Source organism: Lactuca saligna, chromosome 8 (genome assembly GCF_052625555.1).
Source record: "Lactuca saligna cultivar CGN05327 chromosome 8, ASM5262555v1, whole genome shotgun sequence".
NCBI lineage: Eukaryota > Viridiplantae > Streptophyta > Magnoliopsida > Asterales > Asteraceae > Lactuca > Lactuca saligna.
In genome coordinates this window covers 65,986,748-66,004,670 of record NC_136424.1, presented here as the reverse complement: position 1 = coordinate 66,004,670, position 17,923 = coordinate 65,986,748, and the positions used below count along the sequence as shown (strand labels likewise).

The window sequence follows — 17,923 nt, the reverse complement described above, 5'->3', positions numbered from 1 at the left end:
CATACATAGACTTTCCATCTACATGTTTGTTTGCCAATAGGGCTTGATTGACCTTATAATTTTCAATTCTTCGAACATGTGGTCAGGGAGAATAATTAGAGAAGGTGGAGGAAGTGAGGAACGATTTTCGTTTCCATGATCCAATTGTGGAACATCATATTCATGTGGAATGCTTTTTCCAAAGGATTCGGTAAGACCATAGTTGTTAGAATTTGACATCTACAAAAGGGAGAAATTTAATTTAATCGATTAATTCCTTAATATAACATCCAAATGAAATATTAAGGCTAGGACCCAACACAATATTCTACAATTCGGAAGAGGGGTGTTGTAATTTAATTGCAAAATATTTGAAGGTAGGTAAATAACGATTTACCAATTCTCACCATGAAAAACGAAAATGAATATTAGGTTTTAAATGAATTGAAATTCCTAGATCTGTTTAGATTCATTGAACTTTTCAATGACATGTTTAATCTCGATTATGCCCTTCAAGTTTGTGATTGGGATACCGAGGATCACAAACAATGTGTGAATAACCATGCAAATTAGCTTGGTACTCTCGAATATGTTTATCACCTAATCAATGTGCTGGTTAACCACACACGCTCCATTGATCTATGATAATCTACTAGCTACCCATTTTCATCATTCATTGGTCCCATATTAGTGTGTCGGTTAGCCACACATGCTCTACTAACGCCCAACAAGGTGCAATGTGCAATTTCATGAATTAGCACCAAATTCACATGTTTCTTAAAGTAACTAAGATTTTGGGTTATAAAAGTGTTTAGTTACTTAGTATTTCATTATACTTATAGTGGAAGGTTGTGTCCTATCCTACCCGTTCGGCTAACGACCCTCCACTAGTCAAGGGTGCGGTGGCTAAGAGTGGATACCCAATGGCGGTCATTTTACAGAACGCTTCCTTAAACACACCTTATAGACCAGCTTCGTATAAGGGTATATTTATAGTTGAGTGGATACCCAAGGAGTATGACTTGGGAGATAGGTGGAATTCGGCTAGGGCAACTCCAAGAAGCGTTGAACCGAATTCCTCATGTATAAGGGTATATTTATAGTTGGGTCTATTAGGGTTTTAAGATGGAAACCCTAATTTCCTTGCTTAGGCCTTAAGCAGTCCATAGACCCCCATATGAAAAGCCCTTGGACGAAAATTCTAAGGGCTTTCCATAGATTTTCATCCACCTCTTATCAATAAGGTCCATTAGCCCAAACTACAACTATTCCTGATTTACATAATCAGTCCCTCCATTATTAATCAGTTAATTTAATCCCAAAATTAATATCAAATTAATTTCTGATCAATTACTAATTAATAATATGATTTCCAAATAATATATTAATAAAATCATTCTGAGTAACAATTTATTATTAACATAATAAATTCTATTCTCTCTCCATTTGTCATCCTATCAAGTTGCATGAGTGAAGATAACCCAAAAGGACCATGTTCGTAATCAAATCAAGTACATACCAAATATAGTTATGGGCTTAAACACCTAATCCAACATAAACGAATCCAACGGCCGGTCGGGAAGGCAATACAGGCCCGCTAGAACCAGCATTTTCCCCTTCCACGAAGAGCAAACGAATGATAGAAAAGGAAAACTCGTAGAATACCCAAGATGAGGTAGAGGAAGCAGAGATAGACGATAAGGATGAACGATCGTGGAAGAGGGGGAACTTTAAAGAAACAGAACTGGCAGCACGAACCCTCCCCTTTTTCTCAGTCCTGGCGTACGATGACGGCATTGTCAAAAACCCGTTCCAAGTTAAAAATAATCTCAGGCATACATGTGTTGAGAAATAAGCTCGAACGTCGATGCTATTAGGATAACGCAAATGCCTACAAGCCTAAGGGACTTGTTAACATATCCCTCAGAGGGAAGTTAAAAAGAGAAGTCAAAACTAGTACCGAGCTTAGCCTGAGCTCAACTCAGTCGGACCAAGTCCAAAGCCAAGGTCGGGCCTTCGCCAACGCGAAAGACATAGGCGTGATAGTTATGGTGCAGATCGGCATCATAATCTCCTCACCATGGGATGACATCCCGGCGAGCGTGGTACCATTCAGAGCGTCCCACGTGCTCTTCAAACGATAGCCACGATCTTCGTAATAACTGAAAGATCCTCCTCTAGCCAATGAGGAGAGGGTACAAAAAGGACGTGACGAAGGATCTTCCAGTAGGAGTCCGTCACATCATGTCCCACGAAGGAATGTCCAACAGAATTCGTTGAGGACCACATGCCTTTGTAACCAGGTATAAAATGATCCTTCTTCCTCGTGAAGAGGAGGACTCTCTTTCGATTGAATATTCTTTCTCTTTTCGAAGAACAAACACTAACTAGATCGTCGGAGCTTCATCCCGGGAATCCCTCACGAACGTCGACTAACGATCTACTTTCCATTTTTGTACTGTGATATCAGGAGAGGACATTTACACTAAACCCACCGACAAACTCAGCACTACCATCTCCAACATATCACAACAGGAATAAAACGTGTGCATACATTATAGGATGGATGCCCTTGTAAATCCATTATATCCATACGAGATTGGTTATATGATGTATGATGACAATGAGTGATTTCTAGATAATCTTCACTATGCACAAGTGGGCTATATACCCGTTCTGTGGTGTTCATGTGATGATTCATGAATACCTAGCCTATAATGAAGAATTAGGAGATGTTTGTTTGGAATGCACTCCTTCTTACATCCTCTCTCGATTAGTTGTGTTTAGAATACGCTCCTTCACACTCAAGTGTTTAACCCTCAATCAATGATATTGGACTTCTTTAGGGGAACTTGGGTATTGAGATAGTTACAGATTGCATACTATTAATGTTGTTATTTATTTATCTTGTTTAGAACTAAAGTTGATCTTTGATTTTTACTTAACTAACTAATGTTAGTTTAAGGCTGGTGGTTGTTTTAAAAGTTGGTTTATGGGTCATAAACCCGTAAACTTAATTTGGGTTATTAAATCTCAACTTCTTTTGAAATTGTTTTATTAAACTTTGGGTTTGATAAGGTTTCGATCATAAAACTCTTACATCTTTTGGAAATGATTTTTAAATGGTTTTTAGGAGGCCGATTCGACTAAGTTAGATTGTTATCTTCTTACTTCAAATGAATCCACCGCGAGTATTCTCACTAGGCAAATTCATTGCCTAACTTATTTTGGTAAATGCTCAAGGTTGAAGAGAGAGTCAAGGAGTCAAAGACCTTAGCTTGTACTTTGAGAAGACCACAACTTGTGTGGTGAGCTTAAACAAATGTTTTTGATAGGTTTATTGTTAACATCGCTAGTTTAAAACTTGATAAAAAGTTAGTATTTTGGGGAAGTTGTATTTCTACAAACTTTACTATGAACTATTTGAATTTAAACAAAAATGTTTCTTAAAGTGTTTTTAGCCACACCCTAGCGAGGGGTGTTACACAAATGTTATAGGTTCTAATTTTCGGGCTATAAACATAAAAAAGCGTACATTATAATAAATAACTAACCGATTGATGAAGATCCTCGTCATTTCCAACCATTGTTTTCTGAGAGAATTTATAAGTACTTGCGAAAATGTTGTGTTAAGAAAACAAATGGTTTTTATATACTTAGAACTGAACAGCGCCTTGGGCCTTTAGGATCTTCGTAGTCCACATGATTATCACAGTCAACATTTTCAATACGGTGACGTTTTGAAAAAAAAAAAAAAAAAAAAAAAAAAAAAAAAAAAATCGCAGGCAACATGTATTATGGTTAGTTTTCATTTTGGCTTACGAAGATTATGACTATTACGGTCATCTTTTCATTTACTTAACTATCTGCCCAAAAAAATTGAGGAAAAGGACTACTTTAATTATTTTCTGAATATTAATCGTATTTAGAACGTACTTTATTTGACCAAAATGAATAGGCACGCATAAAAGTACGGATGTTAGAAGTGTAGTCGCTTAAAGATTTTTAATAATTCATATACAACTCATATCCAACAAAATATGTCCAATCAACACTTATTTAAAAGCTTATAAAATTCCAGACACTAGGCATGCAAAAAGGATACGATAAAAAGAAAAATAAATAAATAGACGAAGCAAGAATCCCTTGTCGGTTATTTTGAATCTACAATACAATGCAAACCCAATTCTTTCCAAAAACAAAATGTCACCGACACCTGTTAAAGCCTTCCTACTCCACATAAAATGTCTCCTCCACATGATCCCTCCCTTAATACTACGTTACCTTGTCATGAATTCAATTTCTCAGAGACTATTGATATCATTAAAAATTACAATATTAATATTTATCTACACCTTTTTTTAACCAAAAAGTTAAAACAGTGTAAAATATGAAGTCGGTTTTGACATAAATCATAGAAAAGATCCCTAGACAAGTTGAGTGAGTGAGAGAAGTTGTAACAAACACAACCAATAATAATCCATTAATCCAATATGCATCTTGATGAATGCGTTAAAGATGAAACTCTTCTTTTTCCAAAAGCATAATTGTTAAGTAGAAAAAAGCATAAGAACCAGTTGAGATAAAATCAGTAAAATATCATCAAACAAATACAGATATTAGATCCAAACATAAAGATTAAGTGTCTTGATTGACTTATTCAGCAGAAGAAGGTTCTTCTGGTTTAGCATCAGGCTTCTTAGATGTAGACAATGGTGATGGTGAGGGAGAGCCACCTCCTTCTGCCCCCATCTCTGTTCTAAGGTCGTTGATGCTCTGTTCCAGCTCATTAATACGTTCTCCCATCTCATCAAGTACATTCTCATCTCATTAAGGAAATTTTTCACATCATCAATAAAAATATTCATTTCTAGTTTTTATGATATTACTTCATTTTAAGCAAAAAAAAAAGGATATTCTTTGTAACAATTGAGTCGGACATGGTCTGGAATCTGCTTTGCTGTAACACAGACAATATTTCTGATAAGTTATCCCAAACACAAAAATAAAAACGGAGATATCTTAGTATCTTACCATCTGCTGAAGAAGGGTTTGAACCTGTAAAAACGCACATGATAAATAAATAATCAGTCCATTTGCTTTTAACTTTTCCTTATAGTTTCTTTCGATAACATAAGTTTTTTCTTTATCTATTATTCTAAGACGTGACAATTTCTTAGAGCAATATATTTTTTGAAAGCAAACAGACTATAAGAATAAGAAGACAAGAAGGGGTATTTAAAAAAACAGGACACTTGTGCACAATGCAACTCTAGATTCAAATTTTGTAATGCTTTATAGCAAAATCAGTCTTTGATGATAGCTAACTTCTACAAACATTAAAGAACATCATGCTCGAGAAAGATATACAAAAAGTAGACCCAGAGTAAAAGGATATATCAAATAAACAAGCCAGAGTGTAAGCACAGGCATTTAATTGCTAATTGCAGATGAATATGGCATTGAAAACATAAGCATATAAAGTATAGTAGAAGCAATAGATTCAACAGACTTACAAATTGTGTCATGTCTGCAGTGCTCTGCTTAGTATCTCCTGAATCTTGCCCATCCTGCCAACAAAAACAATTCAATAGATTAAAACTGAAACTATGAGAGACATGATCTATTACAGAGATAAAAGCACATACATGCAATTTGAAATCAACACAAAGTTTAAAACTAATAAAAAGAAAATCTGATATAATTTGTCACTGGATTTTCTTCACGGGCGTTCTAACTTTCTAAGTTACTTAAGTACCATGGGTGGGGACAAAAAAAGTACACAAGTTCATACGAATTTGAAAGTTTAAGTCATTGACATGAGAAATCAAAAGTTTCCTTTTCGAAGGGTTGGGTATCAAGCATACCAAAAATGTGGTCTTAACCAAAGTTTTTTTTTCCCTCTGTAAGGCTAAAACATCGCATATTAAATCGCCTCTTATGGAGTATTCGGGAGCTCCAAATACATGGCTTGGAATCACAGACGGAGTTAAATCGGTTCAAACTTTGACCTAAAGGATCTAAAGATCCACATGCAGGATCTCGCATTCCAAACTCACAAATACTAATTTCCAGAGATGGACAGCTTCTATATCTCCGCTCTACAATCAGATGTTCATACAGCAGGAACACGTGAAGTTAATAAACTTCACGATTTCTTCCACGATATGTTTGGAATTCATATCAATGGGTTCATGGTTTACAGAATCTCAAATCGGAGAAAACCTTCCGACTCCATCAAGCCCTAACCTATATTATACTGGTAAGCTTCGCATGATGCAAAACGAAATCTCGATAAGCAACACTGAAACGGAGAACGACTGACGAAAAATAGGGGGAAGATAAAGAAAGTATGCTTACCATAGTGTCGATTGAATGTGAATTGACAGGATGTAATCTCCGATTCTCGCTCGTCAATTTTCTTCTGTCTTACTGGTGAGTAGGGGTTTCTGTTATCGCGATCTCCTTTATCTATCGGAGAAATCGGGTCCCTACGACTTTTGAAATGACCATTTTGCCATGCGCTCCCGTCACAAAAATTCAAATTTTGAAATGATCATTAGAAAATAGAACGTGAAAAAATAAAATGGAAAGTTGGCCAAAACTTTAAATAAAAAAATATATATATTGTATATAAAATTAAAAAAAAAAGAAAAAAGTTACACAATTTGTAGATTTGGTTTTTTTTTTTTTTTTTTTGTAATTTACTTGTGTATTTTATTTGGTTCAAAACCACACGATTTGGTTCAAAACTAGAAAGACTATTTTAATATTTTAATATTTTTTTTTGTAATTTATTTTCAATCTTTTTTAATATTTTATTATTATTAAATATATAATGGACCAACATCTTTTTCTTTCTTTATTTTCTCTCTTTCCATAGAAGCCCATCTAAAAATGGATAATAATTAAAAAGGTAATATATTTTTTTAATTTGTACACATTTAGTCACTGGTTTTTTTTTGTTCACATTTACCCTTTCAATTTGTTAAACTGTACACATTTGATCTTTATGACCGACTACTTCAGGTTAGCCGGTAAAAATGATTTAATATGGTAATATATATCTCACTTTGTACGTATTTAGTCCTTAATGTTTTTGTACACATTTAGTCCTTAATATTTTTTTGTTGCAAAATAAGTCATTTTTTGTTTTTGTATTCATTCAGTACTTTGAATGATTTTTTTAGGTTTTTCTCACGACATCTTACATGGGATAACCATATGGTAGTAGGATAAGTTGAGGTAGTCCTACTGATATGTTGTAGGCCAAGATACTTGGTGCGAGCCGGCTGTAAGTCGTAAGCACGGAGGCTCGAAAAGAGCGGTTGGGTTAAGGCGTCATGCCGACAAACCCTGGGTATTCCGGTCCGATGATTAATTAGACATGTTGCATGTTTGCATTCCAGTCTGATGATTGATTGGTCAAAGGTATTCGAATCTGATGAGTGTGAGCCCGTTCTGCATGATAATATGTTTGCTGTATCAAATATTTTGGGGAAAACTCATTAAACTTTGTGCTTACACAACTGTTAATGTTTTCAGGTTCTATCGTTGATCATGGGAAGACGAATGCATGACTATACACACTCATCAACAGTATTGAGGATTCTGCGTTTCTTACATTACTCTAATTTTCGATAAATGTATTTTGGAATAAACGGTTTTTTTAATAATGGATTTATAATTAAGGACTTTTGCCTTATTTAAAAATGAAAATTTTTTGTTGTGAAAATGAGACGTTACATATAAACATCAACATCTGTGACATCCCCATTTTCACGGCCAGAAAATACCGATTATTGTTTATGCTTTATAGAAAAATCAGAGTATTTCTTTTAATAAAAATGTTGCAGAATTTATTCCCAGTAAAACATGATAAATACGTTATCAAAGCATTTCCGAATAAAAGATTTTTATTTATTTTAAAACATTGGGATATCATTGCCAATACAGAAGCATAAGCATAAACGGAACTTACATTTATTTACACTAGTGATCTACATCTCTTTAATCTCTCAGTGTAATGTGACTTCATATCAACACATGTGATATAAATAAACTGAGTGGGTCATGTTGGGAAACCTGGTGAATACATAAGGTTTTCAACCCACAATAATATAATTATTATGTTTAAACAATCAAACAATCAACCCAATTACCCATCCCCATTATCTTCTTTACTCTTAAGGATCTATCCTAAGAGTCATCTATTCGTTTATTCCGAAGTCCCTTGCTTCTAGGGTTATAGGACTGGCACTAAATCCATAGCTGCCAATACTCGTTCGTAAAGCACTAATTCCATAGTTTCTATAGTTTATTCACCGGGTACTAAATTCATAGCTACCAGTGTTTATCTAATAGGTATTAAGTCCATAGCTACCAATTCCTATCAGGTACTAAGTCCATAGCTACCAGTAATTGTCCAATAGGCACTAAGTCCATAGCCGCCGATGTTTATTAGACACTAAGTCTATAGCTGCCAATGTTTACTCACATCATCTTTTATCTCTCATCATTCATCTACCCATGTCATACCCAACATATTTGTATATATAAAATACATATACAGTTTAAATCATTTAAAACATGTATAAAAATCTTTCACCCGCATAGACAGCAAGTATTCAGACAATATGCACATATAGCACGTAATTTATATTAAAATACTTCATATACATGTGTAAGATGAAAATAATTATGCACTCACTTGTTAAAGTGATGATTACAAACTCGGACAGCGCTTCGCTTTTAACGATTCTATTTTCCTTCGACGAAACCTAGTATTATTACCACTAGAGTTTAGTCTATTAGTCATCGAGACTAATTAATAGTCTAGTTATTATTACTATTATATAAGTGTTAAACAATACTTATATAACCCATAATAATAGCCCAATTACTTATTATTAGTTCTTAATAGCGTTACTATAATCAAATAAAAGCTATATTAAAAATAGCGTAGGCGTAACCCACTTACAGTGGGTTTTATAGAAAACTGGGCTTTGCTTGGAGCAGCATTCCCGTGCGGAAAAGCTCTTCTTCTCAGAGTCGTCGAGCACTTCGGGGCTTCCGCCTCGTGCTAGGGAGGTTCCCTAGGCTTTTCGGGGGGTTTTGTGGCTAGAGAGAGAGAGAGTAAAAAGAAGAAAGAATAGGAAAAGTGTGAAGAAAATGAGGGTGAGAGAGGTTCTATTTATAGGGTGAAAATGATTGAATTCGGTGCCATATGTCACCATCTAGTGGCAAGACTTGGGGAGAAAGCAATAGTCAAGATTGTGTCACATCACCCATTTTCGCACAACACACTTCCGACTTCTAAAATCCGTAACTTTCACATACGACCTCCGTTTTTGACGTTTTTTATATCTACACGTAGGTAAAAATAAGATCTACAACTTTTATTTTGACTCTGTCAGCTAATTCTCGACCAATCTTAAATTTAACAGTACGAGGAGATTATACTGTTAAATGTTCGCGTAAAATTCATAACTTCTACATACGGACTCCGTTTTCGTCTGTCTTTTTACCGCTGAGTTCCTATTAATGAGATCATCAAATTTCATTTAGGTCGAGTAGGCCAAAAACCGCTCGAACTAAAATTCGAGTTTCGGGTCGTGCATTGTTATGCTAAATCTTAGAAAAATCATAACTTCCTCATACAAAGTCAGATTTTGGCGTTCTTTTTATGGATGCTCTCAGATTATCATATTCTACGACTTTTGTTTAGATTACTAAGGCTAAAAATTCCTTTATCGAAAATTCACTATTTACATCTCCCGGTGTCGTACCGGTTCCGTCGCGAAACTTCGACGAGTCATAACTTCTTCGTTATATCTCAGATTTCGGCGTTCTTTATATGTACGGAAACCTTGTAACGTATCCTACAACTTGGTTAAGATTATTTATTCTAAATAATCTTTTGACGAAAAGTCATTTTCGACCCTTATTATCTCCAAATTGACTAGCCCGGATCTACGGGCATTACAACATCCCCACACACTTCATTAATGATTGTCCCACGTAAGATGTCGTGAGAAAATCCTAAAGAAATTATTCATAAGTACTGAATGAGTACAAAGACAAAAATGATGTAACGTCCGGAATTTATAAGGTATTATTTTATCTATCTATATAAGGTTAATAGTTTTAAAAAGCTTTGGGTTTTGACCTTTGGCCCCTTGTAATTGGGCTGAGGAAGCACCGTACGTGGAGCGTACCTTGCCATGTACACTCAGCGTACTCAAGAGACTGGAACGTGGAAGCCATGCACGTACGCCCAGCGTACCAGGAGTATGTGCAACGTACGTATGCAGATTCTAAAACCCTAAAATTTAGGGTTTGATCCCTATATAAAGAACTTTATGTATTTGGTTCAGCCTCCCTCTCACCCTTAGATAGCCACCACGAAAACCCTAAATCATATTTGTGTGTCCTTGTGATTTGGAAGCCATTTGAGAGCATTTTAGTGTTGTTTTAGTGTTTAGAGGAGAAAGAAGTTTGAAGAAGGAGCTAGTATTCAATGGGAGCTTGTAGATCTAGGAGATTAGCACCATTTCTGACTCATTTGAGGTATCAAGCTTCAAACTTGATCGTTGCATGTTTAGATTTGATTTTGGGGTGTTTTATGTCACTTTTGGGCTCCATTATTGAGGTTTCTTGAATCTTGATAGTTTAAGAACATAAGAGTTGTCCTTTTGGGCTATTAGAAGCACTTAGAGTAATAAAAATTGGACCTTGATGGTTAAGCCACAACCATGCAAGTGTTTAAAGGTCACAAAGTTGGGTTAATGACCAAAATCATGTTTTGACCCCAACCATGCATGCAAGCATATAAAGTTTGTGACTTTATGGACTAGGAAGCCTTAAAGGACCTGGATCTACATTCTGGACATGAGAACTTAATGGATTAAGTCACAAATGAAGCCCCAAAGAAGTTGGTCATTATGTCGTGCTTACACCCCAGTACGTAGCGCATACTGGGTCAACTTCCTGCTGTGGTCAAGGCCAGCATACGTTAGGCGTACGTGCCAGGTACGATGTGCGTATGCATGTAGAGTAAAGGACTTTAGCTTTTGGGCCTTGGAAGTTTGGGTCCAGATAGTTGGGCCCATGTCCCACTGTGGAGCAAACTTTCTGGGCCTAGAACTGAGACTTAGAGTATTGTGCCTTTTGGGCTATATTGGACTGTGACATCCCCAAAATCACGGCCAGAAAAGACCGATTTTCATTTCTGCTTTTAAAATAATTTCAGAGTAAATCCTTTTGACTTGAAAGAGTTGTGGAATTTGTTCCCAAAAACAAAGTATGATAAAATAAGATTTACCAAAGCATTTCTTAAAAAATGTATTTTTCTTTATATTACAATACTCGGAATGTCATGTTCCGATAAACAGACCAAAAGCATAAACATTTAAACATAGACCTTACAACAGTTATTTACAACAAAAGGTCTATAATCCAAAAATAACTTGACAAATCATCCAACTTATGCTCTGGCGCCACTACCTGTAATACAAAGAAACTGAGTGGTTCAGGCTTGGGAGCCCAATGAGCATATAGGGTTTTCAACCCACAATAAATAATTATATTTAATTACACCAACCAACAGTAACCCAATTACCCATTCCCGTTATTCTCACTTTACATCCCTAAGACAACTAACATAAGGTACCTAGTCTAAGAATATTTCATCGGGGCGACAACACATGCTTCGGGGGTTCCTCAGCAATATAAGTCAAATAAGGCAACCATGAGGGGGATGGAGTACAACGAATGAACACCCAAGTTCATTAACACCTACAGGTGGCGAGCCTGCTAGTGTTCCACAAGACTATCTAGAAAAGTTCGTGGTCATCATCTAAACTCCGCTAGATGACTGAATCAAAACAACAACGAGGCCTCTCATCTGTTTATTACACACCAACTATCTACCCATGTTCTACCCAACATATTAGTAGATAAAAATATACATTTTTATACATAATTTAAAAACCTGTATAGCATGCTTTAATCAATACATATTCCACATAACAGATGAGGCACACACACATAACACGTATTTCATAAAGAATAAATCAGATCTACGAGATAGAAGTAAGTGAATATACATTCACACATATAACAACAAAATATATACACATAGCACGTATTTTATATAAAATACTTCATAATATTGTATTGGGAGAAAATAACTACACACTCACCTAATCAGAAGATGATCAGACAGCACTACGGCTTACAATAGTAGTAATCCTCAGCAGATCTAGAAGATCTTCACAAAAATCGAACTTCTCGCGGGCAAAGCTTCAGCTCGGGAATCGCACTTCTCGGGATCTTCGGGGCTTCGGGACTTGCTTCGGGATATTTATTGCACGTAAATCGAGGTAAAATGGGAGAGAGAGGGGAGAGAAAATAGCAACCCTAAACGGTTGGCCCTTCAAATCTATTTATAGGGAAAATTTGGCCCTTGCCACATCGTGGCACCATTTTTCCACGTCGTGGGCTTGGTCGTCACTGCATACGTCATCGCAAGTTGCATATGGGGGAATCCCGGAGGTGTCAGAATTCTTGCCATGTCGTGGCACTGCTTGCCACGTCGTGGTCTCTAACACAGCTTTGGGGTTCGCGCCCCGAACTTCAGAAATTCATAACTTTCGCATACCAACTCCGTTTTCGACGTTCTTTATATCGATGCGAAGGTGAGATTATGCTCTACAACTCTCGTTTAGACTCCGTTGGCTAATTTTGAATTGATTTTTAATATATTATAAGTATATTACTTATATAGTATTTTTAGTAGGCCGGGACAGGAAAACTTTGTTCGAAATTCATAACTCCTTCATATGAACTCTGTTTTCGTTTGTCTTTTTATCGTTGGACTAATATAAATGAGATCTTCAATTCTCATTTAGAATTTTTTGGCTAAATATCACTCGATCTCTATTTCGAGTATTCGAGCTGCATACCGCTAAGTCGAAACTTCGAAAAATCATAATTTCCTTATACGAAGTCAGATTTAGGCGTTCTTTTTATGCACGCTCTCGGTTTAAAGAACTCTACAACATTCGCTTAGATCACTAAGGCTAAATATCACACTAACGTAAATTTCACTTTTTACGTCATTCAGCGTTGTCGGTTCTACCGCAAAACTTCGACAGGTCATAACTTCTTCATTATAACTCGGATTTCAACATTCTTTATATATCCGAAAACCTTGTTTCACCCACTACAACATTATCCATAGATATCGGCTTTATCTAACATTTCATTTTGACGCTTATTTTTATTCTTAATTAAATTAAGTCACACAATTAAGCACATAACACATAATACTTAAATATTTCATCATTAATACTTCAAAAAGAGTTACAAGGGTTAACCTAGACTATTACATCAATGATAATGCGATTCCTGAAAACGTGGGCGTTACATGGACCACTTGAATTATTTACTTTGGGCTAAGGATTTATTGGGCTTCTGAAAAGGCCCATTTGAAGAGTTGGGCCCAATTTAAAAAAGTAGGACATTAGTGGGCCTTTAGTGGGCCAATAGTGGGCTAGGAAGATAATATGAAATTGGGCCTTGGGTATGGTCTAAAATTAGACCAAGGGATAAAATGGTCATTTCAACCTAAGAAGTATTATGGATTTTGACCAAGTGTTGTTATGTTAATGATAGTCGGGGAGTCATCGGAGCAGCTGTTATAGATTCCTTCCAGTGATTTTCGACATTCAACTTTACGAGGTGAGTTATGTAACGACCCGTTCCCGGTATGTTAATTCATTGGTAGTTGTTATAAGTTTTGCAAGAGGGACTCGGCGAGTTCATAGCCTGACTCGCCAAGTAGGGTCGCGACTTCGAGCACGCGTGAGCCGGGGACTCGGCGAGTCCATATCCCTGACTCGGCGAGTCCATCCGTCTGGGTGAAACCCTAAATCCCCGGGTTGCCCACTATTTAAGTCACCTTATAGCCCCATTCTCGCCTCCCTCACCCTGAGAACACTGTGAGAAAGAACCCTAATCCACCTTGAGAGCTTATAAGTGTTTTTGTGCCATTTTGTGAAGGTGTGAAGAAGGAGAAGAAGAAAGGAGCAAGGAGAAGAGTTGTAGTGCAAAGATCCAAGGGCAAATCTGAGTTATTTGAGGTATTTTCGGATTTCCCCTCTTGTTATATGCTTTAAACCTCCATTAGAGCTCTCCTAGGATCTAGTTGATGCTTGTTCCAAGCCTTATGTTTGCATGAATGCCTTAATAAGTCGAGATATCTTTAGATCTGAATGATTGGGTGTTGTAGAGCCCAGATCTACTGCCTTTCTGGAGTTACTTTGCATATTAACCATAGATCTACCCATTTTGTGCATCTTTTAGCCTTATTTCCCTTATTCATGAGGTTGTACACGTAAAGTTGGAAACTTTACGTGGTAAATCAGCTTATTGGACTCAGATCTATCAATTGTATGTGTTGGATTCAAACAAAATCGAGTAAAAATCAGTTGCATGGCGGCAACTCGGCGAGTCGGGAAGAACGACTCGGCGAGTTGGGTCGCGAGTTCCCGATTCCTTCATTTTTATCAGTGTCGAGTGGATCCAGTGAGTTAGAGAGTGGACTCAACGAGTTGAGGGTAGACTCAGTAATGGAGGGACTCGGCGAGTTGTTCATACAACTCGACGAGTCCAAGGCAATCTTCTTAAGATCAAGAACAACTCGTCGAGTTTGTTCATACGGCTCGGCGAGTCGGATAAAGATTGTCTGAGTTCTTGGATCAAGTGGGTACTCGTCGAGTCGATGCCACACTCGACGAGTAGCAGCGTGTAGAACTGAGAAGTGAGAGTAGGACTCGGAGAGTTGGGCGGCCCAACTCGGCGAGTCAGTCCAAAAGAGAGTTGACTTTGACCAAGGGTAAAAGAGTCATTTTACCCCAAGCGCAGTGTTTAGTATTTGATTGAGTGTGTTTATGGACTTGTAGCCGAGGAGATTCAGGAGCAGCAGCCGTTAGCTTCCCGAGCCACACACTCAGCAACCAGCTACGAGGTGAGTTTCCTTCCAGTCGTGTTGAGCTTGAGGTTTCCCTAGGGCAAGCCTAGGATGAGAGTAGCAGAGAATAGCAGTAGTAGAAGTGACTTGGTGGAGTCAAGGCAGTTCTTGAGGAAAGTACGGATAGATGTGGAAGGTAGTATGGGCCCGTACTACTGAAAGCAGAGGATCCGTACTCAAATCAAGGAAGGCCAAGACAAGACCAGGAAGCTAGTAGCAGTGTCATGATCCCTTGAGATATTTCAGTGTTCTGATGTTGTTATGATATGTTTCAGAATGGTAGTTTTGCGTCCGAGACCAGCAGTCGGCAGCTCAGATGCCGGAGGGGGGTCAGGATCGGGATCAGGCCCGGAGGTCGGGCAGATGGATGATCAGACTAGAGAGTTCCTTTCTTCTGAGGTTACCCGCATCATACTGGAGCAAACTCCTGTGATCTTCGGTTCGATCAAGGAGGGTATTTTAGAGCTGATGGATGAGAGATTGAGTACTTTCCGTGCTGAGATGGCGGTCGTGATGGGGTCGCGCACACTTACGTTCAGGGAGTTCAGGGCATGCGGGGCTCCAGACTATCATGGGGCGCGGGACCCTATAGCGAGTACCAGATGGTTGGCGGATGTGGCCAACGCTTTCCGCACTAGCAGGTGTCCCGAGGGGGACAAGGTCAGATTGGCGTCCTGTCTTCTGAAGGACAGGGCACGGGATTGGTGGGAGGAGGTCGGACATGCCATCGGGGATGATGCGGCATTGGATGCCATGACCTGGGCTGATTTCACTACCAGGTTCAGGGCGGAGTTTGCACCGGTCATTGAGGTGCAGCAGTTAGCTAGGGAGTTCCAGGACCTTACCCAGACTATCGAAACAGTGGCGGAGATCACCGCCAAGTTCAGGGAGAGGGCTCTTCTTGTTCCACAGTATGCAGCCGATGAGGAGATGAAGAAGGCCCGTTATCATGAGATGTTGCGGAGTGACATCCGCATGTTTGTGAGCCGGTCCAGTTGTAAAACGCTGGACGACATGATTGCTAGAGCCAGGGAGAGGGAGATTGATCTCGAGATGGAGAAGAAGAGGAAACCGGAGGCGGTTTCGGGTGCAGGCAGTGTGGGCAAAAAGCCCAAGGTTTCAGATCACAGGACCAGGGGTCAGCAGAGCCACGGTCGGTGTGCCAAGTGTGGGAGATTGCACGAGGAGGCGTGCAAGGCAGGGAGTTCCAGCTGCTACAAGTGCGGTCGGACTGGGCATTTGAGTAGGGATTGTACGGCCCCTGCTATTACGGTTACAACATCAGATCTGATTTGCTTTCAGTGCAATCAGAGGGGACATAAAAAGTCCCAGTGTCCCAGTTTAGCTGCAGCACGGAAGGTGGTTGCACCTGCCCCTGCCACCTTGAGGATTACGGATGGCCGGCAGGGCCGATCTGATGCGCCAGTGGCGAAGAGCAGGGCATTTCAGATGACAGCAGAGGAGGCGCGAGTGACTCCTGATGTGGTGACGGGTATGTATCTTTCCTCCATCTTTTAATTGTTATTATATCGTTTGAATATTACTTGATGATATGTTTTATTTAGGGTCGTTCTCGGTGAACGGCATCTCTGCTTTGGTATTGTTCGATTCGGGGGCTACCCGATCATTTGTATCGCTTGCGCTTAGAAAGAGATTTAGCAGAGCTCCAGGGGAGCTGGATTGTCCATTAGAGGTTGAGATAGCAGATGATAGGACCGTGAGGGTCGGCAGAGTACATAGAGGGTGTTCCCTTCAGATATTTGATGAGCAGTTTTCTATGGACCTGGTTCCTATTCCCCTGCGTGGGAATAAAGTTATTGTGGGCATGGATTGGCTAAGCCCCAATGGGGCGGTGATTGATTGTGAGCTTCAGCTAGTAAGGGTTCGCACTCCCAGTGGGGGAGAGATAGTGATTCAGGGCGAGAGGCCCCAGCGAGGACCGACCTTTTGTTCCGCCGCAAGGGCGAGGCGCTATGTTCAGCAGGGTTGCGCCGGTTTTGTAGCTTATGTCTTGGATGCCCGGGAGAAGGGCAAGACGACGATTGATGATGTTCCCATTGTTCGTGACTACCCGGATGTGTTTCCCGAGGATTTGCCGGGGATACCTCCAGAGAGGCAGGTTGAGTTCAGGATCGACCTAGTTCCTGGTGCGGCTCCGATAGCCAAAGCACCGTATCGACTTGCTCCCCCTGAGATGCAGGAGTTGTCTACACAGCTTCAGGAGCTGTTAGACAAGGGTTTCATTCGGCCGAGCAGTTCGCCTTGGGGAGCGCCGATCTTATTTGTGAGGAAGAAGGATGGGTCGCATCGTATGTGCGTTGATTATCGGGAGTTGAACAAAGTAACGGTGAAGAACCGTTACCCACTTCCGAGGATAGATGACTTGTTTGATCAGCTTCAGGGAGCGTCTTGGTTCTCCAAGATCGATCTACGCTCCGGTTATCATCAGATGAGGGTTAGAGATGAGGATGTACAAAAGACTGCTTTCAGGACCCGGTATGGTCATTATGAGTTCGTGGTGATGCCATTTGGGCTCACCAATGCCCCAGCCGCGTTCATGGATCTCATGAACCGCGTGTGCAGACCGATGCTGGATCGGTCGGTGATAGTATTCATAGATGACATCTTGGTATATTCCAAGACACAGGGGCAGCACGAGGAGCACCTGCGGGAGGTGTTGGAGACTTTGAGGAGGGAGAGACTTTTCGCAAAGTTCTCCAAGTGTGAGTTCTGGTTGCGCGAGGTGCAGTTTCTTGGTCATCTCGTCAACCAGAAGGGTATTTTGGTAGATCCGGCCAAGATTGAGGCCGTGATGCAGTGGGAGGTCCCGAGGTCTCCATCTGAGATTCGGAGCTTCCTAGGGCTGGCAGGGTATTATCGGAGATTTATTCAGGACTTCTCCAAGATAGC

At 39.4% G+C, this 17,923-nt stretch overlaps 1 protein-coding gene across 1 annotated transcript; it reads right to left on the bottom strand.

Moving 5' to 3' along the window:
- Positions 1 to 4,487: 4,487 nt before the first annotated feature.
- On the bottom strand, positions 4,488 to 6,477 carry LOC145013010 (uncharacterized). Its single transcript, XM_078971814.1, has 5 exons — positions 6,340 to 6,477; positions 5,496 to 5,549; positions 5,014 to 5,037; positions 4,897 to 4,939; positions 4,488 to 4,793 (listed from the first exon to the last, which is right to left on the bottom strand). Exons 1-5 carry the CDS (start codon positions 6,340 to 6,342, stop codon positions 4,636 to 4,638), a joined length of 282 nt encoding a protein of 93 aa, XP_078827940.1. The 5' UTR covers positions 6,343 to 6,477; the 3' UTR covers positions 4,488 to 4,635.
- Between the last annotated feature and the right edge of the window lie 11,446 nt (positions 6,478 to 17,923).